The sequence below is a fragment of the Felis catus genome, chromosome B1, assembly GCF_018350175.1.
Source record: "Felis catus isolate Fca126 chromosome B1, F.catus_Fca126_mat1.0, whole genome shotgun sequence".
NCBI lineage: Eukaryota > Metazoa > Chordata > Mammalia > Carnivora > Felidae > Felis > Felis catus.
In genome coordinates this window covers 132,561,822-132,585,511 of record NC_058371.1, presented here as the reverse complement: position 1 = coordinate 132,585,511, position 23,690 = coordinate 132,561,822, and the positions used below count along the sequence as shown (strand labels likewise).

The window sequence follows — 23,690 nt, the reverse complement described above, 5'->3', positions numbered from 1 at the left end:
ACTCTCATATGATCTTTATGAAACAAGTATAATTTTAACACCCAAACCTGGTAAAGATTACACACACACGCAAACACACATAGACACACACGAGAAAACTATAAAGCAATCTCACTCATGACTAGGAATGGAATAATCCCAAATAAATTGTCAGCAAACAGAATCTAAAATCAAGTTTAAGGAGTGTATCATAATTGAGGGGTGAGGTTATTCCCAGACAACGAAGCTTCAATATTAGTAAATACATTAGCAGTTCATCATGTAGTTAGATCTAAGGAGAAAAATGTTGATTAGATGTGTAGATGATAGAAAGGATTTTGTGTTAGTGAGCTACTACTACTGTGAAAATAGTAACACACCCCCGATATCTCAGTGGCTTACCACATCAAATATTTTTCTTTTTTTCACTCTCCAGTCTGTGGGTTGGCAAGGGTGGTTATGCTTGAGGCTGCAGGACAGATTCAGGTCTACTCCATATGCTCCTCTATTTGGATCATCAACTACTCATGTCTTTCTGATGGTAGAGGCAGAAACACAAAAGGGGTGAGTAGAAACATATGATGCTTTGGACTCTGAACTTGACAAACTACCACTGTTGATCAAATTCCATCATTTAAAGCAAGTCACATGCTCAAACCCAAAACCAGTGTATAGGTAAGTATTCTCTCCCAACAATATATATCATGATAGAAGGGAAAAAAGAAATAATTGTGAACACATAATAAAATGTAGCATAGCTTTTGAAAATTTTAACACTCATTCTTTTTTTTTTATATGAAATTTATTGTCAAATTGGTTTCCATATAACACCCAGTGCTCATCCCAACAGGTGCCCTCCTCAATACCCATTGCCCACCCTCCCCACCCTCCCACCACCCATCAACCCTCAGTTTGTTCTCAGTTTTTAAGAGTCTCTTACGTTTTAGCTCCCTCCCTCTCTAACCTCTTTTTTTTTTTTTTTACTTCCCCTCCCCATGGTCTTCTGTTAAGTTTCTCAGGATGCACATAAGAGTGAAAACATATGGTATCTGTCTTTCTCTGTATGACTTATTTCACTTAGCATAACACTCTCCAGTTCCATCCACGTTGCTACAAAAGGCCATATTTCATTCTTTCTCATTGCCACATAGTATTCCATTGTGTATATAAACCACAATTTCTTTATCCATTCGTCAGTTGATGGACATTTAGGCTTTCCATAATTTGGCTATTGTTGAAAGTGCTGCTATAAACATTGGGGTACAAGTGCCCCTATGCATCAGCACTCCGGTATCCCTTGGGTAAATTCCTAGCAGTGCTATTGCTGGGTCATAGGGTAGATCTATTTTTAATTTTTTGAGGAACCTCCACACTGTTTTCCAGAGTGGCTGCACCAGTTTGCATTCCCACCAACAGTTAACACTCATTCTTAATTTCATAAAAATAAAATTAAAATTAAGAGATACTTTCTTGACATGATGAAATGTTTCACATCTCAGCTCAAAAACCAGCATCACACTTAATGGAGAAACAATAGAGGCAGCATTGGAGATAAGAGCCAATGATCACAGTATATAGATGCGTAAGATTTGAGAAAGAATTAAATTATACCTCTATATAGATCATGTAATACTAGAAAACAGAACCAGTACTGAGCAATTTCTGTAAGGTACCATAATATAAAATGTACCTGAAACACACATACCAAAATACAAACAGTAACCATTTAAAGATATGTCATTTAATATCAGAACAAAACCAGGGGCGCCTGGGTGGCTCATTCAGTTAAGCATCCAACTTCAGCTCCGGTCATGATCTTGCGGTTTGTGAGTTTGAGCCCCGCGTCGGGCTCTGTGCTGACAGCTCGGAGCCTGGAGCCTGCTTCGGATTTTGTGTCTCCTTCTCTCTCTGCCCCTCCTCCACTTGTGTTCTGTCTCTCTCTGCCTATCAAAAATAAATAAATGTAAAAAAATAAAAAAAATTATATTAGAAAAACTGTGAAACACTTCTGTAAGCCAAAAAAGACTTGAATAAATGGAAAGACATCATTTGTTCTCATATAGGACAACTGAATACCACAAAGATGACAACCCTCCTCATGCAATATATAAATGTGATTCCAATTAAAATGAAGGTAAACTTTTTCCTAGAGTTATGCAAACTAATTCTAAAGTTCATGTGGAAAAATAAACATACAATAATGGAAGGGAAATAAAATCAGTAAGAGAGGACTAGCCCTAACAAGTATTAAATCAGGCTATAAAGCCTCTCTAATAAAAATACTGTGGTACTGGGGCGCCTGGGTGGCTCATTTGGTTAAGCGTCCGACTTCAGCTCAGGCCATGATCTCACGGTTCGTGGGTTCGAGCTTCGCATCGGGCTCTGTGCTGACAGCTCAGAGCCTGGAGCTTGTTTCAGATTCTGTGTCTCCCTCTCTCTCTGCCCGCCCCCCACTCATGCTCTGTCTCTCTCTGTCTCACAAATAAATAAACATTAAAAAAAAATACTGTGGTACTGGCAAACAAATAGAGTGGGAAGGGAGTAGTAAATCTAAAAACCGACCCAAGTACCTATGAAAATTAGTATATGGCATCTAAGATCACTTGGGAAAAGATGGACTTTTAAATAAATGATGTTGAGTGACTGGATACCCATTTGGGAAAAGATAAAATTGGGTCCATAACTCACACTGTACATCAGAAAAATCTCCAAATAGACCAGAGATGTAAATTTAAAAGGAAAGTATAGAGGGCACCTGGGTGGCTTAGTTGGTTAAGCATCCAGCTTCAGCTCAGGTCATGATCTTGCAGTTCTAGAGTTTGAGCCTGCATCAGGCTCTCTGCTGTCAGCGCAGAACCCTCTTCAGATCTTCTGTTTCCCCTCTCTCTCTCTAGCCCTCCCCCACACTCACTCTCTCTCTCTCTCTCTCTCTCTCTCTCTCTAGTGTGCGCGCGCTCTCTCTCAAAAATAAACATTAAAAAAATAAATAAAAGGGAACTATAAAACCATTAGACAAATACATGAGGGAGTTACTTTATAACTTGGGTGTGGGAAAAGCTTTTTAACTATGAGAAGACGCAATCCCCTATCACCTGCTATAAACTAAATGTTTGTGTCCCTCCAAAATTCATTTGTTGAAACCTAATCCCCAACATGAGGGTATTAGAGGTGGGGTTTGTGGGAGGTGATTAGGTCATAAGAGTAGAGTCCTCATGAATGGGATCGATGTCCTTATAAAAGAGACCCCTGAGAGCTCTCTGGCCCTTTTCACCATGGGAGGACAAGGGAAGAAAATGGCTATCCATGATCCAGGAAGCAGGCCCTTACCAGACACCAGCTCTACTGATGCCTTGATCTTGAATTTCCCAGCCTCCAGAACTGTCAGAAGTAAATATCTGTTGTTCATAAGGCACTGAGTCTTTTTGGTACTTTGGTTACAGTAGCTCAAACAGGTTAAGACCTCACCGTCCTTGAAGCCATCATTAGTGAGGTACAGCAGTCCCTTGGGACCTGCTTCGTTTAGCACTTCATCACAATCAACCACAGGTAATAGCTTTACTAATTGTGTTGTCCCTGCCTGACAAAATACAAGCATCCCTTTTCCCACTGGTGAGCAGCTTAACACTATGCTCAAATCCAAACACATCCGATTTAATTCAGAAACTGTATCTCTGAATGGTGGCATCATTCAAAGACTATTCTCTCAACTCTACTAGTCTGGGTTCAATTAGAAAACAGGAAACAGACTAGTAATTTGAACAGGGAAAGTTTAACATAAAACATTACTAACTAGAAACAGAATATTAACCAGATGAGATAAAAGAGAACCTAAACAGCATCACAAGGCTAACAGTACCCAAATAAGGGACAATTTGCAAAGAGGGGCCCTCTCCCTAAAACTGAGATTCAGACTTCATTAGAGAGAATGTAGCTATAGCCCAGGAGATGGTAGAGAAGTTTGCTACAGCTGATCCATAGCTGGTGGGCTGAAGTTGGCAAACAGGACACTTCCCACTGGAGATCCAGGAGACTGATGCCAGCAAGCAGGAAACCACGGGCCACCACTGCAGAGCGAAATACTGCAGGCCAAGGTGCCAGAAAAACTAACTGGAGAGTGACTGCCACTGGGCGTTCTTGCACAATGCTTGCACAGGAGGAGCAAAAAAGAGAGGACACAGGCCAGCAAGAGAAGCCTGTTCCCTGCAGTGTCCCTCCAGTGCCATCTACTGACAAAGCTTCCCATCGTGCCAGCTGGCAGAGGAAGCATGTTTATAGGGTCCAATTCTAGTATTACAAAGCAGGACAGCAGTAAACTGATAGCTGTCACAGGCTTTGGGGGGGGGGGGGGAAGCTGATTCCTGTTCCTTGGGTAAAATGAATAAAAACTGAGCCAGGGAAATCTCTTCAAGGATAGAATGCAAGGGAGACCTTAAACACAAAATGGGGCCACAGCCAAGGGACTCAAGACCCAACTTGAGGATTTCCATTGGCCAAAACTGGAGTAATTTGAGAATAAAAAGAATAATGGCAAAAATGAATTCTAACAGACTGAATTTTTTTTTAGTTTCATTAGTCTATAGTGTACACATAGAAGAAGGAACGATCTTCTTTACAGATGAATGCCAGCTAATAGTAAATGTAGACAGGATGATGAAATTTGAAAATCATTTTGCCACCCACAGTGTACTATTGATTCAGGAAATGACCTCTAATGAATGTTAAAATAATTGCACAAAATGTCACTGGCAACAAGATTATCACCTGGTCTTAGAAGATCATCCCACAAATTAGTAATTCCAAAGGAAGAAGAGATTTGGTGGTCACCACGTTCATCCAGGAATCAAACTTAGCTTCGCAAATGGGACGACTGGGTATGTGTCCTAATGTCATGCAATAAGAAACATGCACCATCACCTGTGAAACGTTTTTGTAGAAAAATGTCTAACAGAATCAAATCAGAAAACAAACAGACCCAGAGTTTGAGTTACTGTATAATCAACTGGTCTGAACTTTCCAAAAAGTTAAGTTTCCAGATAAAATACAGGACACTGTGTTAAATTTGAATGTCAGATGAATGACAAGATCATCTTTTAGTGTAAGCATGGAATATGTTATACTAAGGGATGATTCATTGTTTAGCTGACATTCAAATTAACTGAACATTCTGTATTTTTATTTTCTAAATCTTTCAATCCTGGAAAAGAAGGGTGTTAAACTATTCGAGATTAAAAGCATAAACGGGCATAACCAAGGGCAAAACATGAATTTTGTTGGCAGCTGGATTCAGAAAGAAACAAGACTATAAAATACATTTTGGGGACAATTACAGTAATTTGAATATACACAGTACGTTAGATGATATTGTGGAACTATTGTTAATTTTCTTAGGTGTGATCATGGCATCATATTTATGAAATGAATTTCCATATTCTTCAGAAATGTATAAATGAAATATTTAGGAGTGATGTGCCATGGTTTTTGTAATTTACTTTCCATTGATTCAGGAAAAAAAAAAACACAGTACACAGGATAGAGAAACTAATGTGGTAAAATGTATTATTCTTTCAATTTTTCTCAAGGTTTTGAAATGTTGAAAAATTAAGGGTAGGAGGAAAGAGCTAGCAGAATAGAAAAATTTATGATGAATAATGTCCTTAAAATAATTCTTGGGTGCCTGGGTGGCTCAGACTGTTAAGCGTCTGACTTTGGCTCAGGTCACGATCTCACAGTTCGTGGGTTCGAAACCCGCATCAGGCTCTGTGCTGACAGCTCAGAGCCTGGAGCCTACTTCAGATTCAGTGTCTCCCTCTCTCTCTGCCCCTCCCCCACTCACACTCTGGCTCTCTATCTCTCTCTCTCAAAAAAATAAATATTAAAAAAATATTTTTAATATCTTATACATTGATACAAAAGTATTAGAGCAATTCCTTCATGGCTTACTTCTTACATAAAGTCAAGGAAAAGGAATTAATACATTTTTATAAATAAAAAAACTGTTTAAACTGTGTCCCATCACATATGTATCCACTAATAACCCTGTAGACACTCACTTCGGATGCAATCTGGCAATCTTATCATCCTTTTTCCATGTCAATAGCATAACCTAACCAGGATTTGGAACTATTTTTTACTGGTCCCTGGCACAGCCTTTTCCTGCATCTCATACTCAATTTTTCAGGTTTCTAGTAACAATGGTTCCAAAGAATGTTTGATTGTAATTATAATGGTAACAACAAAACTCCCCGGGGGGTCAGTCTCCCCTGTGGAGCAGGGCAGAGGCAAATAACTAAAGCAGTTCTGCTATCGATCTGCACTCAGCAGGCAAAAAAAGGACTTTAAAACCCTGTTTGTAGAGATTGAAGAAAAAACTATTTTCTACTTCACAATTTCATGAGGCAGTTTTTTACACATCTTCAATTTAGTGAATTCACATACTAAAACATTATGTATTGTGTTCTCCACTTGCAACATCCGGAACCAGAGTACACATTCTCTAACACATCGCATGTTCAACTGCAGTATTGTTTCCACACGGTCTCTTTGACTTCGTCTATTTTATTCCAAACACCTTAATGATTCATGTCTGACTCATCTAATCTGCTTGTTTTAATCCAAAGTGCAGCTACATATTGCATATTAGGTCCAAATCTCCAATAATATACGCCCCCCCCCCACCCCCAAGTGCAAACAAATAAATGTGGGAGATCCATGAGGCTGAACATACTCACCTAGTCAAATTGAAAGCAAAGGTCAGCAACTAAATAGACAAAAGCTCAGTTGCCTTTGAGAAACTACCAAAAGAATATGGGGAAGACCTAAGGGAAAATTCAAAAGAAATGTCCTAAAGGTGACCTAAGTATTACCACCACCACTTATATCATATCAAGGTGATACTTTGAAGTTATTATTTGGATGTTATTGAGTAAAAGTACAGAAGTTTTGCATGGAAATGATATATCCAACTTCTTGAAGGTGAGAAAGGGTGAGGGGAGGCCTACCCCTAGGTAAAACTCAAATACCTGACTTTCTCCACACATCACCCCTCATTCTAGATACTGATGGTGGAGAGGAAGGGGATTAAGTGCTAAGGCTGACATGTTCTTCTAAAGAAGTCCCCCATTGTCTTAGTCTGTTAGGGCTGCTATAACAAAAATACCACAAACTGTGTTGTTTATAAATAAGAGAAACTTATTTCTCACAGTCCTGAAGGCTGAGAAATCCAAGATCATGGCACCAGAAGATTTGGTGTTTGGTGAGAGCTCTGGTTCATAGACAGCCATCTTTTCACTGTGTCCTCATGTGGTGAAAGGGACTAGGGATCTCTCTGGAGTCTCTTTTATGAGGTCGGTCATTCTGGGCTGAACCCTCCTGACCTAATCACATCTCCCAAATCCCATCACATTGGTATTAGGATTTTAACATATGAACTTGGTCAGGGAGGGAGGCATACAAACAGTTGGTTTGTAGCACCTATCCTCCAGCCTCAAAGCATTTCCAGATGGGTCAAGCAGAATACAGGCAGACTCTCCCTGGCAGTGTGTCCAAAGCCCTTCTGGAGGTGTCAGATCAATAATCTAACCTAACTTAACAAACTAGACAAACAAGAGCAAAACAAACCCAACACAAGCAGCAGGAGGGAAATAATAAAGATAAGAGTGGAAATCAATGAAAGTGAAAACAGAAAAGTAATAGAGAAAAGTAATTAAACAAAATGCTGATTCTTTGAAAAAGAAATAAAATTGAAAATCCTCTAGCAGGATGGACACAAAAAAAGAGAAGACATAAATTATGTCAAAATCAAATAGGAGATTACAACAGATCCTGCAGCCATTCAAAGGGTAATAAAGAAATACTACTGTTAGGAGCTAATTGTGCTCCCCCCCCCCCCCCCCCGCCAAGTATATTGAAGTTCTAATTCCTACATCTATGAATGTGGCCTTGTTTAGAAATTGGGTCATTGCAGATGTCATTAGTTTAGTTGAGATGAAGATATACTGAGTAAAGTGGGTTCCTAATCCAACATGACTGATGTCTTCATAAGAAGGCAATTTGAAGACAGAGAGACACACAGAGAGAACACCATGTGACACCAAAGGTATCACATGTGATGTCACAGGTCACCCTGTGACACCAAAGATTGGAGTGATACAGCTGCAAGCTAAGGAATACCACGCGTTCCCAGCAAACCACCAGAAACTAGCAAAAGGAAAGCAAGAGTTCCATTATAGGGCTCAAGAGGAAACAAGGCCCTAATGATACCGTAATTTTACACTTCTGGTCTCTAGAACTGTGAAACAACACATTTCTGTTGTTTTAAACCGCCTAGATCGTGATATTTTATTACAACAGCACTAGCAAACTGGCACATCTATGAACAATTTACCTTCCTAAGGGGTAAAGAAATAGAAGAAATAAATAAAGAAGAAATTTCTCGGAAGAAATAGAGCAACTCCTCAAAATCAACAAACTACCAAAACTCTGTCAAGATGGAATTGATAGGGGCGCCCGGGTAGCTCAGTCAATTAAGCATTCGACTTCGGCTCAGGTCATGATCTCGTGGTTCACGGGTTCAAGCCCCTTGTCAGGCTCTGTGCTGACAGCTCAGATCCTGGAACCTGTCTCCCTCTCCCTCTGCCCCTCCCCTGCTTGCACTCTGTCTCTCTTTCTCAAAAAATAAACACTTAAAAAAAATTTTTTTAAAGATGGAATTGATAACCTGAATGTTCTTACAGCTATTAAAGAAATTCAGTTTGCAATTTAAAAACTCCTGAAAAAGAAATATCTAAGCTCAGATGGTTTCACTGGAGAATTTTCTCCAACACTCAAGGAAGAATTAACACTACTTTTACATAATCTCTTCCAGAAAATAGAAGAGGACAGAACACTTCCCAACTTACCTTATAAGACCAATATTACCCTGATATCAAAAGGAGACAAAGACAGTACACACAAAAAAGAAAATTACACACCAATATCTTTCAGGAATATAGGCACAAAACTCCTCAACAAAATGTTAGCAAGTCAAACACAACAATGTGTAAAAACAATAGTACATTGTGACCAAGTGCATTTCAAACCAGGTACACAAAGCTTGTTCAATATTTGAAAATCAAACAATGTATTTTACCATATTAACAAGCCAAAGGGGAAAAAAAATCACATAGTAATATCAATGATATAGTAAAAGTGTTTGACAAAATCCAATTCTCATTAATGACAAAAACTCTCAGAAAAACAGGAATGGGGGGAATTCCTCGACCTTATAAATAGCATCTGGAAAAATCTACAGCTAATACCATTTTTAAGGAGGAATGCTTAACACTGAATGCTTCTACTCTAAGAATGGGAAAAAAAGAATGAATGTCTCCTTTCACCATTTTTATCCAACATATAGCCCTGGAATTTCTAGTCACTAAAATAGGCAATAATAATAATAATAATAATAATAATATTAAATTAAATTAAAAAGTAAAGAGCATGCAAATTAGAAAAGAAAAAATAAAACTACTATTTGCTGTGTACAGAATACCAAGAAACCTACAAAATGCTCCCAGAACAATGAGTTCAGTAATACTGTAGGATTTAAGATTAACATACAAAAATCAATTCAATTCTTGTATACTGACAATAAACCAGTTAAAACCAAAATTGAAAATGGTGCCATTTATACTTGCTCCAAAAAAAGAGAAATATTTAGATATAAAACTAAGAAAATATGTATAAAATCTGTATGCTAAAAGTTACAAAATGCTGACCAAAAAAAATGACCTAAATACTTGGGGATTCACAAAATGCAATATCAAAAAAAAAAAAACCCAAGCAATCTAATTACAAAATGGACAGGGGGATGAATAGACATTCTTCCAAAGAAGATATACAGAGAGCCAACTGGTACATGAAAAGGTGCTCTACAGCACTAATTATCAAGGGAAATGCAAATCAAAACCACATGAGATACCACCTCATACCTGTTAGAATGACTATCATCAAAAAGACGAGACATACCAAGTGTGGTGAGGATACAGAGAAAAGGGAACCCTTGTGCACTGTTAGTGAATATATAAATTGGGAAAACAGTAGGGAGTCTCCTCAAAAAATTAAAAACAGAACTACCATATGATCCAGAAATTCCATTTCTGTATATTTATCCAAAGGAAGTAAAATCACTATCAATTCATCAGGAAGATATAAAAGTTATAAATATATATTCACTCATCATTAGAGCACTTAAACATATAAAACAAGTATTAACAGAACTGAAAGGACAAATAAACAGCAATAAAACAAGAGCAGAGGACTTCAATATTCCACATTCAACAATGAATAAATCATCAGACATAAAATCAATAAGGAAACAGTGGGCTTGTATAACATTATAGATCAAATGAACATAACAGACATTTATAGAACATTACTTTCAACAGCAGCAGAATATACATTCTTTTCAAGCACAAGTAGCACATTCTCCAGATAGATTATATGCTGGGCCACAGTACAAGTCCTAACAAATTTAGGAAGACTGAAATCATATCAATCTTTCCCAATCATGATGGTATAAAACTAGAAATCAATAACAGAAGGGAAGTTGGAATGCTCACAAATATACGGAAATTAAACAACACACTCCTAAACAACTTATGAGTCAAAGAAAAAATTAAATGAGAAACCAGAAAGAATCCTGAGAGAGATAAAAATGGAATAACAACATGCCAAAACTTATAGGATCCAATAAAAGCAATTCTAAGAAGGAAGTTCATAGCAAAATGACTGAATTAAGAAAAAGAGAAAGCTCTCTAATAAATAACCCAACTTTACACCTCTAGGAACTAGAAAAAAAAGAAAAAGAAAAAACTAAGCCAAGTTAGCAGAATAAAAGAAATAATAAAGATTAGAGCAGAAATAATGAAATATTCTCCAGGTGAACAATAGAAAAGATCAACAAAACTGTATTGGTTTTTTGAAAAGATAAACAAAATCAACAAACCTTTAACTAGACTGACTGAGAGAGAGAGAGAGAGAGAGAGAGAGAGAGAAGACTCAAATAAAATAAAACTATAAATGAAAAAAGAGACATTACAACTGATACCACAGGAATATAAAGGATCATAAGAGACTATTATCAACAATTATATGCCAACAAATTTGAATAAATTAGAAGAAATGATTAAATTCCGAGAAACACACAACCCACAAAGACTGAATCATAAAGAAATAGAAAATATGGACAATTCAATAACAAGTAAGGACATTGAATGAGTAATCAAAAATCTCCCCCCAAAAAAACCTCGGGCCCAGATGGCTTTATGGGTGAATTCTAACAAACACTTAAAGAAAAATTAATGCTAATCTTTCTCAAACTCTTCTAAAATGTTGAACAGAAGGAAACACTTCCAAACTCATTTTACAAGGCCAGCATTACTATAATAATGGACATATGTCACTATACATTTGCCCAAACCCACAGAGGTACAACACCAAGAGTGAACTCTAATGTAAACTGTAGCCTGAATGATGATGTTGTGTCAGTGTAGGTTCATCAGATGTAACAAATGTGCCTCTCAGGTGGGAAAAGTTGATAATGGGGAAAGCTATGAATGTGAGAGGGCACGAGGGACATGGGAAATCTCTGTATCTTTCCCTCAATTTTGTGTGAACTTATAACTGCTCTAAAAAAATAAAGTCTTGGGGGCATCTGGGTGGCTTAGTCAGTTAAGCATCCAACATCAGCTCAGGCCATGATCCAACAGTTCATGAGTTTGAGCCCCACATCAGTCTCTTTGCCGTCATTGGCTGAGCCCACTTGTATTCTCTATCTCCTTCTCTCTGCCTCTCCCCTGCTTGCTCTCTCTCTCTCTCTCTTTCTCTCTCTCTCTCTCTCAAAAATAAATAAATGTTTTTTTAAAAAAAAAAAAAAAAGTAAAATCTTTAAATATGGGGGAAAAAACCATAATAGTAGTGAAAATTTTTATCATTTCACCTAGGATCACTTAGATCCTAGAACAGAACATGCAGAAATCAACTCACACATATATGGTCAATTAATTTTTAAAAATGGTGCAAAGATGATTTAAGAGAGAAAGGATTGTCTTTTCAACCAATGATGCTAGAACAACAGGACATTCATATGTAAGAAAAAAAATTGATTCATACCTCCCACCAGACACAAAAATTATCTCAAAATGGATTATATGCCTAAATGTAAAACCTGAAAAACTTCTAGAAGAAAAGATAGGAGAAAACGTTCATGGCCTTGGATGAAGCAAGGATTTTTAAAAATTGTTTTTTAATGTTTATTATTTATTTATTTATTTATTTATTTATTTATTTATTTATTTATTTATTTATTTATTTTTGAGAGAGAGAGCACAAACAGGGGAGGGGCAGAGAGAGAGGGAGACACAGAATCCAAAGTAGGCTCCAGGCTCTGAGCTGTCAGCACAGAGCCTGATGTGGGGCTTGAATTCATGAACTGTGAGATCATGACCTGAGCTGAAGTAGGACACTTAACCAACTGAGGCACCCAGGTGCCCCTGAAGCAAGGATTTTTTTTAAATATGACACCAAATATACAATTCATAAAAGAAACACTTTATAGACTGAACTTCATCAAAAATAAGAACTGCTATTGAAAAATACTGAGAATGAAAAGACATTTTTATTTATTTATTTATTTATTTTTTAATGTTTATTTATTTTTGAGAGAGAGAGCACACATGGGCAGGGAGGGGCAGATAGAGAAGGAGACAGAATCTGAAGCAGGCTCCAGGCTCAGAATCCAACAGGGGCTCAAACTCATGAGCTGTGAGATCATGACCTGAGCTGAAGTTGGATGCTTAACCAACTGAGCCACCCAGGCACCCCTGAAAAGGCATTTTTAAAAGGACTTCTGGAATGTTACAGCAAAGATCTCAAAGCTGTAATTTAATTATATAAAAAAAGAAAGGTAAGGTTTAACATCCTCTAAAGTAGCTAATCTCCTAACTCTTGCAGAGTGGGAAGCCAAACAAGCCACCCTATATGCTCAGACAAAGGGGCCTGATCATGTGGTCATATAGCATCTTATGCACATAACTAACGTGAGTCTTAACAGTCTGTATGGCTCACTTTTATTGAAATCTGTTAATTTTTTAATTACAAGGGACAGAAATCCTAACCTAAAATAAATTAATCAGAAAGGAAATGTTAGGGCTAATGAAGTCCAGGGTTAGATCTGCCTTCAATTAGTGCTGGTTCAGGGGCTCAAATGATACCATCAGAAGCTGGTCTTTCCTCATCTCCTAAGACCCACATAAGACATAATAAATCAGAATCCTTAGGAGTTAGGACTCCAGAATCTTAAAAACAACAACAAAAAAACCCTTTCCAGATGAGAACCATAAAGCACTTATCAGTAATTGTGTTATCTGTGAATAGCTTGTCTTTGCAATTTAATTACAAGTTTCTTGCATGCAAGGACAATTTCCTCTGCACCCTAATTATATCATCTAAGATTGTGCTCGATGGATATTTAACAGGTAATCTGTAAATTCCGGTAGATCTAGGGATGCTGTAAGTCTCATTCATGTCAGCATCAAAAGGCATTTGAAAAAAAAAATTTGATATCCTTTTGGAAAATCTGGGCTAGTGAAAATACAGTGGGATTCAAAGTTTTTTAACAACTACATCCAAATGGAATTAGTGAATAAATTTGAGTTGGTAAAGAAAAAAGCTTCACACAGTATTCCAAAGCATTCTATTCTAAGCCCTACATGGTTCCAAATTCTTTTGAACTTGGATAAAGATATAGATGATAAATATCATATCTGTCACTGACAAAACCAGAAGATGTCAAATGAGAAAAATGTATTTCACAATGTTCTTGAATAGCATGGCCACCCAAACATTACCACTAGATCAATTTTGGTATTCTTCCGGCCCTCACATTATACTTATTTTTATGTATGTATAATATTTTTGGCTCCATTTCTCCCATGAGTATCAACATTTTGGCTGCCAGCTTGTCTAGACTTATATCCTTTGACTCTAAATCTAGCAGGAAGAAAAGCTTTTCTTTTCCACAACTTGAAAAAAAGTTCTGTCCTGATTTCCATTGAATAGAACCAGATCCCACACCTGTTCTTAAATACCATTCACAGGGGCCAAGAGTTCATGATGCTCTGGTTGGCACGCCTGAGTTCCACGTTCATCACTTAGGAGCCAGTGCTGGTGTCAGCCCCATCTGAGGCATGCATGGACTCAGAACAGGGGAGCGTGGTTCCCCCATGAAAACCTGATTACTGTTTTGATAAGAAAGGGGAATGTCTGCTGAACTGCCAAAAAACAAACCAAAAAAGTCAGGGTCTCTTCTTCTCTCTAGGAACTTACATTCTACTCAGGAAGACAACTGTTCACAGATATTTGTAATATAAAATGACAAATGTTGAGATAAAGATTTACAGTGTAGAGGGGCAAGTAAATTCAAGCTAGGGGCCAGGATTATGGCTACATAAGTTTCCAGAAGGAGACAATGCCTGAGTCCAGAAAAATTTTAAGTCTTTACAAGGTGTAGAAGAGGGCTTGGGAATGATGTAAGGATGTTTCCAGGCATCTCTGACTTAGATTTTATCCCCTTGCAGGTAGAATTATGTCTTATCCTTTCCCCCCTTGGGATCTCCCCCGTAACATGGTGCCTGGTGTCTAGTGGATGAACTTGTCAATATTCCCTCATTATATGTTCAGCAAAATTCTGTGGGAATTCGTAAATTAGATATTTAACCACATTATCACAGAAGGCAACTGAGATAGAGAAGTTAGGTCATCAAAATCACAGTGTTACCCAACAACAGTGCGAAGGTAACCAGGCCCCCACAGAAGAAGGGACATATCCAAACCAAACTCTAGACATGAAGAAGAATAGCACAAACCCTAGCCTTGTATTAGTAGTGCAGTAAATAGAGAAATAAAAGCAAGTAAAATTCTCAGTATGCTTAGCAGTTCTCACAAAGCCCAAAACACCAAATTTTTTTCTAATGATTTCAGATGTCAAGTGGTAAAAATTTATTTTACAGTGTTCTTGAATAAATAAGGACTGGGAAAAAATTGAGAGGGAAACATGTTTGTTTGGGTGGGTTGCTAAGCAACACCACACACGCCAGAGGCTCCTTTTGGATTTCCTTTGGAAGGTGGAATCTGCAGGACCAACGGTCCTTCTGCTGTGTCTGCTTCGTCTGTTCACATGGGGAAATAAAAGCAAAACAGGAAACAAACAGGCAAGCCTGATAATACAGAAGCCAGAGGTGTGGGGAATACTAAGCATTGAATCAGACGCACTGTTTGTAAAGTTGCCTTTTAAATGGCTTTTCTAAATGGCCACCACGGCACTGAGACAAAGAGATGGGGTTTGTATAGCATGTTCCAGAAGAACGTAACCATGCAGATGAAATAAAACCAAATAGTATCCAGCTCTGTTATCTGCCCCACACAATATTTCAGGCCCTGTAGATTATTGTAATATATAATGTTATAATAATATTATAATATGGCAATAGGCAATAGGATTGTGGCAACTGGGTGAAGAAAATTATGAGTGTGTGCACCTCATTTATTTTATAAAGGAAAACTTCTTATGAGAAATAACGTTTTAAGATGGATATTAAAGGAAGGAATTCTGTGGTAAGGGAGAGAAATTTATAGCTTCAAGGTCTGCTAGAGGAAAGGCAAGGAGCTCCGAAGGGGAAAAACATGTCAACGAAAAAGCACAGAAGAGAACATTAGTAAGCCAGAAAGAGTGAATGTGTATTTGAGCAGGAAACATATTGCATGGCTGGTGGAGGGTTGATGAAGATGAAGATTTAAATTCGCAGTGAAAGTCCTGGAATGTAGGATTTAGGATGCAGTGCATTAAATACCATCCAAGTTATATTACACAAATAATTCTGTGAATTTTTAAAAAATCACATTTCTTGTGATAATTTGTAATTAAAACTTGTGTTAAGCACACATTTAATTCTGAATTATCTATGGGTGAATGCATTTTTGTCCAGTCTGAATTCTTTTTTTTTAATCTTTATTAATTTTTAAGAGACTGAGCATTAGCAGGGAGGGGCAAAGAAAGAGGGAGACACAGAATCTGAAGAAGGCTCTAGGCTTTGAGCTGTCAGTCATCCCACAGCCTGATGTGGGGCTCTAACCAGTGAACTGCAAGATCATGACCTGAGTCGAAATCAGACACTTAACTGACTGAGCCACCCAGGTGCCCTGGTCCGTCTGAATTCTTTTGGAGACTATGGTATGGTCTTTAAAAGAATGTTTCAGATTTTGTTTTAAATAACTGACACTGTAACCAAAAAAAAAAAAAAAAAAAAAAAAAAAGGAGGGGGGAGCACCTGGGTGGCTCAGTTGGTTAAGTGCCAGACTCTTGATCTCAGCTCAGGTCTTAACCTCAGGGTCACATGAATTTAAGCCCCCGATTGAGCTCCATGCTGGGCATGAAACCTACTTTAAATGAATGAATGAATGAATGAATGAATGAATGAATGAATGAATGACACTGTAAATGAAGACACACTATTATCATTATTAATTATAGAATACAGGCTATACTCTTGAACATGCATCTGAGACTTTCCATGATCTAGCCCTGCCTACCTTCCTCTCTCATGCCAGCCTGAGTAGTCTCTCTGCCTCAATCCTTTCTTGTGTTGAAAGCCTTCATACAGACTTAATACTGTATGGGCCAAGAGCAAGCCACCCCAAAATGTGCACTTCGGAGAACTGATTATTTTTTTAAAAAGTTACTTAATAAATAGTAGGTACAAGGACACTCAGAAACTTCTCCATCCCCTGAAAGCAGGAAATCCTTCCTGGGGCTCCTGGGTGGCTCAGTTGGTTAAGTGACCAACTTTGGCTCAGGTCACGATCTCGCAGTTCAAGCCCCACATCAGGCTCTCCGCTGGTGGCATGGAGACAGCTTGGGATTCTCTTTCCCTCTCTCTCTCTCTCTCTCTGCCCTTCCCACACACTCTCTCTCTCACTCTCAAAATAAATAAATAAACTTTTTAAAAAAGGGTACCCTTCCTGTACTAGGCAAAAAGACATCACCAGAGATAGAAACTTTAAAGCTGAGAAAGCTGTAGCAAAAAACTCATTACTTTTTTTCTAATCTACTACCTCACCCAAATTCCACTTAGAATTCCTTGTTAATTAAAGTTCCTAAACATCTGTTTTCTTTATCCTGCCAATTCCTCGCAAATTTATTGTCTCTTTGTCTAAAGGGTGCCTGAGTGGCTCAGTTGGTTAAGCATCCAACTTCGGCTCAGGTCATGATCTCACAGCTAATGAGTTTGAGCCCCGTGTGGGGCTCTGTGCTGACAGCTCAGAGCCTGACGCCTTCTTCAGATTCTGTGTCTCCCTCTTTCTTTGCCCCTTCCCTGCTTGCACCCTGTCTCCCTCTCTCTCTCTCTCTCTCTCTCAAAAATAAACATTAAAAAAAAAAGGAACTCTACATGAAGAATTAGAAAACCCAGTCTTAATCAAAGGTCTGTCTGTGTGACTGCAAATGATGACACCCGACTAGGTTCACTCAGTCCCTCAACAAGTCCACAGGGAATGCAACTCCCCCGGGGGTGGGCTGTTTGTCTGCTGCACCAACTGCATTCTCTCCTAGTGTTGTGCCTGGTACATAATAGGCGCTCAAGAAGTATTTGTTGGAGAATCCTCTGTGCTAGGCAGCAAGCGTCTGTCTTAAGAAGCTCATAATCCAGTTGTGGCAAAAATTTCCAAGTGAGTTATTGTAATAGATGAAAACATTTATCATAATTAAGATATAAGAGCTAATAAGAGCTTGCACTTGAGCATTTACCACATGCCAGACAGAGTTCCACTGCCTTAGATGAACTCCTCACAACAACACCATAATGGTAAACACTGTTAGTACTCCTGTTTGTCCAGGCACAAGGAGGTAAAGTGACTCACCCAAGGTTACACAGGTAGGAAGTGGCAGAGCAGGATCTGAACCTGGCGTTCAGATTTAGCACACTGCAGGGACAAGACAAAGAGTACCTTTGACTCAGGAACCGTGGAACTTTCTTCTTGGCCTGGGATTCCACACTGATGCATCACAGGTGATAACAAAGCACTAGGAATATGGGAAAATGTTTCATGAAACTCCATCGGCTTGGAATATATTGGTGCTTCTCAAATTCACAACACCCCAGAATCCTCTATGGTTCAGAATTTCAGGCCTGTAATCCTGGAGTAGAGATTCAGAATCCATGTTTTTAACATTTGCTGTAAGTAGTGCTAAAGGTCTTCTGATCACACTTTAAAATACTGCACGAGATCTGTTCCCCAGCAGAACCTGTTAGCCCCGATCCTATACTCTCTTTTCAGGCCTGGCTCTCTTCTGGCATGTGACTACTAAGAATCCTTTGACTACACAGCCTGGTTGTGCTGTTCAGGGCATTGGCATCTTTAGAGGTTGCTTAGATGGCAGCATCATAACCCTTACCCAGGACAGTTATTTGTGGTTTGTCTATCTCCTCCTGAGGGCATGGGCTATCCAGGAAATATCTCGGGAATTAACTGATGGATAGGATGAGCCAGGCCTGTTCTCCAGACCCGCCACCAGCCCTGTCTTTAAGAAGCTCAAAGTTAAGTAAAGAACACAGGTAACTAAAGAGATAAACAGCAGAATCGGTGATAGGCAGCCGTGATCCCCTAAATAAAATCAGCATGTTATGAGTACACGGAGAACCAACAAAGGATGCTACTCAAATGGATATACAAGATGGGAAACAATGCTAGAAAAGTAGATTGGGAGCTGTTATGGCCTGAACTATGTCCCCCTCAAAAATTCATATGTTGAAGTCCTAACCCTCAACAACCCAGAATGTGACTGTATTTGGAGACAGCGTTTTTTGTTTTGTTTTGTTTTTGTTTTTGTTTTTAAGATAATTAAGTTAAAGTGAGGTCATTAGAATAGGCACTAATCCAATGTGACTAGTGTCCTTATGAGAAGAGATTAGGACACAGACACATATAAAGAGATGACCAATTGAAGACACTAGAGGAAGACCACCATCTACAAGCTAAGGAAAAAGACTTTGGGAGAAAACAATCCTACCAACATCTTGATCTCACACTTTCAACCTCTAGAATTGTGAAAAAATAAATTTATGTTGTTTAAGCCAGCTAGTCTGTGGTACTTCATTATGTCAGCCTCAGCAAACAAATGAATACAAGGGCAGATGAAGAAAATATACTAACCTAACCTACAGAAATTAAATTTTATCCTTTAAGCTTTCGGAAGCCCCAAGAGGTATCTAAGCATCATGTGACATGAACAGTTTTGGTTCTGAATATAATTTGGGCCTGAGGACACCTTGAAGTGGAGAATGGAGGTGGAATGGACAGGTTTGTTGTTCCAATGAGAAATACACAAGAAAACACGGATGAGAGACACAGATCCGATCAGAGATTTGTGGGGCAGAAGTAACAAGATTTAGGGAGATGAGGTGAAGGACGAGAAGAGCAGACAGATGAGGGTATCATGGAGAAGCATAGCTTGGCAAGCTTCAAGTGAGGACAGCGATGCCTCAAATCTCAACTGAGGTTACAGGAGGTGATGCAGGCTTAAAAGAAGAGGGGTGAAAGGACAGCATTTAATTTGAGACAGGTTAAGTCTGAGACCATTGCAGAACATCCAGTTGGCTGTGCTCTGTAGAGTAAGAACAAAGTTCTGGCCCCGGGGGCCTAACGTGAGATTGCGACCTGGAGGCCAGACTGGCTCAGGGCAACAGCGAGGAGAGGGGATGGATGAGCTCATGCTGGGAGCCCCAGAGATCAGAGTTCCAGGACAGAATCCTTGGGGTCTCCACAATGTGTGGAGAGAGGAGCCGACCAAAGCTTGAAGAAACCATCCAAAAGGCAGCCGCCAGGGCAAGGGACAGGCGGCCGCCAAAATCAGGGACAGGCGGCCGCCAAAGGGCAAGGAAGTCAGCGTTAGTAGTTTGTTGGTAGTTTTCATATGAACTGAGGATTTCTTTGCCCCTACTGCAGACCAGCGCAGACTGGATATCGCTAGTCTACACCATCTCACAAAATGGTTTTCTCTCTTCTCTCTCTCTCTGTCTCCAATGTGGTAAATCGAGGCAGAAGGGGCTGGCGGCTAAGAGGGACCCAAGCATTATGTCAGGGTCACGCACGCAGCGACAGCTCCAGAAGCCCTGCCCCCCTCCCCGCCCCGCCTCCGCAGGCCCCCCTCCCTGCCCAAGCCCCTCCACCCGCACGGAATGTGGGCGCCCGCCTTGGGCGCCGGCTCCACTTGGAACGTGGGCCCCGGCGCAGCTCGCCAACCGCGCCGTTCGCGGGGGCGGCTTCCTCGCACCTCCCCCTGCCGCGCGCCGCGGCCGCTGGGCCAGGCGAGGCGAGGGGAAGGCGGGCCGAGGGGGCGGGCGAGGGACGCGGGACTGCGGGGAGGTCGGGGGCGGGGAGCAGGAGGCGGCGGGCCCCGGGAAGAAAGGAACATGGCTCCTGCGGCGGGCTGCGCCGAGCGCGGCCCGGGGCGAAGGCGCGCCGGGCGCCAGTGACCGCGATGGTGAACTCCAGCCGCGTGCAGCCGCAGCAGCCCGGGGACCCGAAGCGGCCGCCCGCAGCCCGAGCGGCCGGCCCCGGCCGGCTGATGACGGGCGGCGCGGCCGTGGGAGCCGGCCTCGCCGCTCCGGGCGGCCTCCGCGAGCAGAGGGGCCTGGAGATCGAGATGGAGCGTATCCGGCAGGCGGCCGCGCGGGACCCCCCGGCCGGAGCCTCGGCCTCTCCCTCCCCGCCGCTCTCGTCGTGCTCGCGGCAGGCATGGAGCCGTGACAACCCGGGCTTCGAGGCCGAGGAGGAGGAGGAGGAAGAGGAGGTGGAAGGCGAGGAAGGAGGAATGGTGGTGGAGATGGACGTGGAGTGGCGCCCGGGCAGCCGGAGGTCCGCCGCCTCCTCGTCCGTGAGCTCCGTGGGCGCCCGGGGCCGGGGGCTGGGGGGCTACCACGGCACCGGCCACCCAAGTGGGAGGCGGCGCCGGAGAGAGGACCAGGGCCCGCCGAGCCCCAGCCCGGCCGGCGGCGGGGACCCGCTTCATCGCCACCTCCCCCTGGACGGGCAGCCGCCGCGAGTGGCCTGGGCCGAGAGGCTGGTTCGCGGGCTGCGAGGTAAGAGCGCGACCTGCAGCGGCTGATGCACAAACCAGCTGCGGGCAGCTTTCCGGGGCTCCACCTCGTATCCCTCCTGTGTCCCCGCCTCCCTTGCAGGCGCGTACCCCACCTCTGCTACTTGTGCCCTACTTCCGGTACCCATGGCGGACCGCCACTGCGCCCTTGTAGGTGCAAATTTATGGGATACCTCCTTCTTCTAAAAGAAGAAGGTGTGTCAGCACGTTTTTACCGCTGGATCTACGTGGAAGCCGTAATAGAATGAAAGGGTACCTCTGGAGATTTTTCTTCTTGTAGAGAATGAAAAAACATTCTAATACAACTGACTGTGGTTGCAACTGCATATCTGGGGCTTCCACTGGTCTGGATGCCCTATTGCCCCTCATTCCATTCTGGAAAGGGTTAACAGTAGTGTTATCCAAGTTATGGGAGGAGTGTCACTGAGTTGTCACTGATGTTTTGGTGATGTGTGTGGTTGTTTTGGGGAGAGCGAGCTGTTGAGATCACCACAAACAGAATAAAATAATGTCTGAGAAAAACAGTTGTGCAGCCACTGCTAATCTAGGCATTTTTCTGAAATAGTTGCAAAGAACAAGTTACATTGTCTACAAAACTTGGTAGTATGTTTCTGAATAATTAAATCAATGTTCTTTGAAGTTCCAACAAATCAGTGGAGTCACCAGATACCAGCAGCGTGTAAATGTGTCAGAGTTCGGTGCGCCCAACTTTCCAAAAGGCAGGAAAGGAATTTTCAGATTTGCCAGTGTCTATTTAGAGGACACAGATTTTCCAGAAGCAGATAGGATCCTGTTTTTGCAAACTTTTGTCAGAGGCATCCTTGGAAAAGAGTTGCATTTGCTCTCACCGTTCAAATTATTTTAATCTCCACTTTTAAGAGTTTCCATGCTCAGTTCTTTTGAAAGTTTCCCTTCCCCTCTCTTCCCTGTCAGTTTTGAAAATCTTGCACAAAATAACCCAGGTGTTTTTACAGCAATGTGATTGAGACCAAGTCAGTCCTTTACCCACATCCTAGTTCCACCACACATTGACCCTGTGACCTTGAGCAAACTGCTTATCCTCTCTGATCCCCAATTTTTGTTTTTCTTATGAGATCATTATAATAGTTCTTGAGTGGGGAGAATTAAATGAGATGAAACTTGTAAAACGCATAGCATGTCTCTGTCATGTTGTGAGTGCTTCATAAATATAAGTTAAATCATAAATTTTTAATTGTGTACACTTGGGTACTTTCATGTAGGTGCTTATGCTAGGTAATCTGACTCATGGTGTGACAGGGAACAAAAGATCCTTTTTGAACAACCTATGTGAGTTAGGAAAAAGCCCTAACACTTTTTAAGGTTCAAAACTGTATCCGAACAAATTATATATTACTTTACCTTATTTTAAATGTGCATATTCACTGATGTGAGAGAAGTTTTTTATAAGCTAATGAATAATAAGTCATGATCCTTTTAACTAAGGTTAAGCGTCTGATAACACATTTAACCTTCTTTGAATAAACTCGATAAAAGAATATAATGAAGTGAAATATGTATCTTTGTATGAGTTTATATACAAGTTTATTTCTTCAAAAATTTTTAAATTTTTTAAATTTAAAGAAATTAAAAAGAAAATTGACAATGTATAAGCTCATAGTGAACTTCTGGTCAATGGTCTAATTAGTAGGGGAAGAGACTCAGGAAAATGTTAATTTTAGAAAATTTTAGAATAAATTTTATTTTCTTAAATGTTAAATATATTAAAAATTAAACATATACTTGTCACTTATTAAATAAGTGACATTTGTTGAGTAATTAGCGCTGCATTAGGTGCCTCCCTTTCCCCTCTCCCCTCCCCTCACACACACACAAAAGAACTAAACCAGCACCAGCACCATTTTCTTATGGACAGAAACCAAGAAAAGTAAACTAAATAACCATGAATGAGTTGTGATTTTTTTTTTTCCCCTCATGGATACCAATGACAAAAACCTCACATGCAATATGTAAGTAGTACCCTAGGATCAAAGGCAGAAAGTAACTTGCAATTTATAAAGGTAGGAGAGATTACTCAAGCGTGGAGTGGTCTAGAGTTTCCCTGGGGGTCTCCTGCCTTCGTGGTTTTATACACTCACTCAGATTTTCTGGGCCTCAGTTCTGATTTATAAAATGGAAGAGTTGAACTTAATCTCCAAAGTCTTTTCCAGCTTCAACATACTCTGTGTTGTTCTTTAATGACATGAATCCAATATGGACAACAAATGGTCATTTTTGCTCTTTGTACAGTAGATAGATCTACTTAGCAGAAGTAGGATAGTAAAGAAGAAATGTTTGAGGCCTGGTTGTGGGACACCTTGTGTCCAGCCAAGGAATTGAGAATTTATTCCTAAATATTAGGAAGTGGTTGCAAGTTTTTAACAGGACCAGAACATGCAGAAAGGGAATATCAGGGGGTGTGCTGTGCAGGAGATCTTGCACAGGGAGACAGACAGGAGGGCCATGTAGGAGGCAGCCAGTGAAGAAGTGGTAAAGATCTGGA

At 40.5% G+C, this 23,690-nt stretch overlaps 1 protein-coding gene across 1 annotated transcript in view; it reads left to right on the top strand.

The window, feature by feature from the left end:
• Nucleotides 1-20,448: 20,448 nt before the first annotated feature.
• The window catches only part of PKD2 (polycystin 2, transient receptor potential cation channel), a 50,608-nt gene continuing 47,366 nt past the window's right edge, over nt 20,449-23,690 (top strand). Inside the window, exon 1 of the mRNA XM_011281830.4 lies at nt 20,449-21,152. Coding sequence (XP_011280132.2) covers nt 20,552-21,152 — 601 coding nt within the window. The 5' untranslated portion in view covers nt 20,449-20,551. The remainder of the gene's footprint in view (nt 21,153-23,690) is intronic.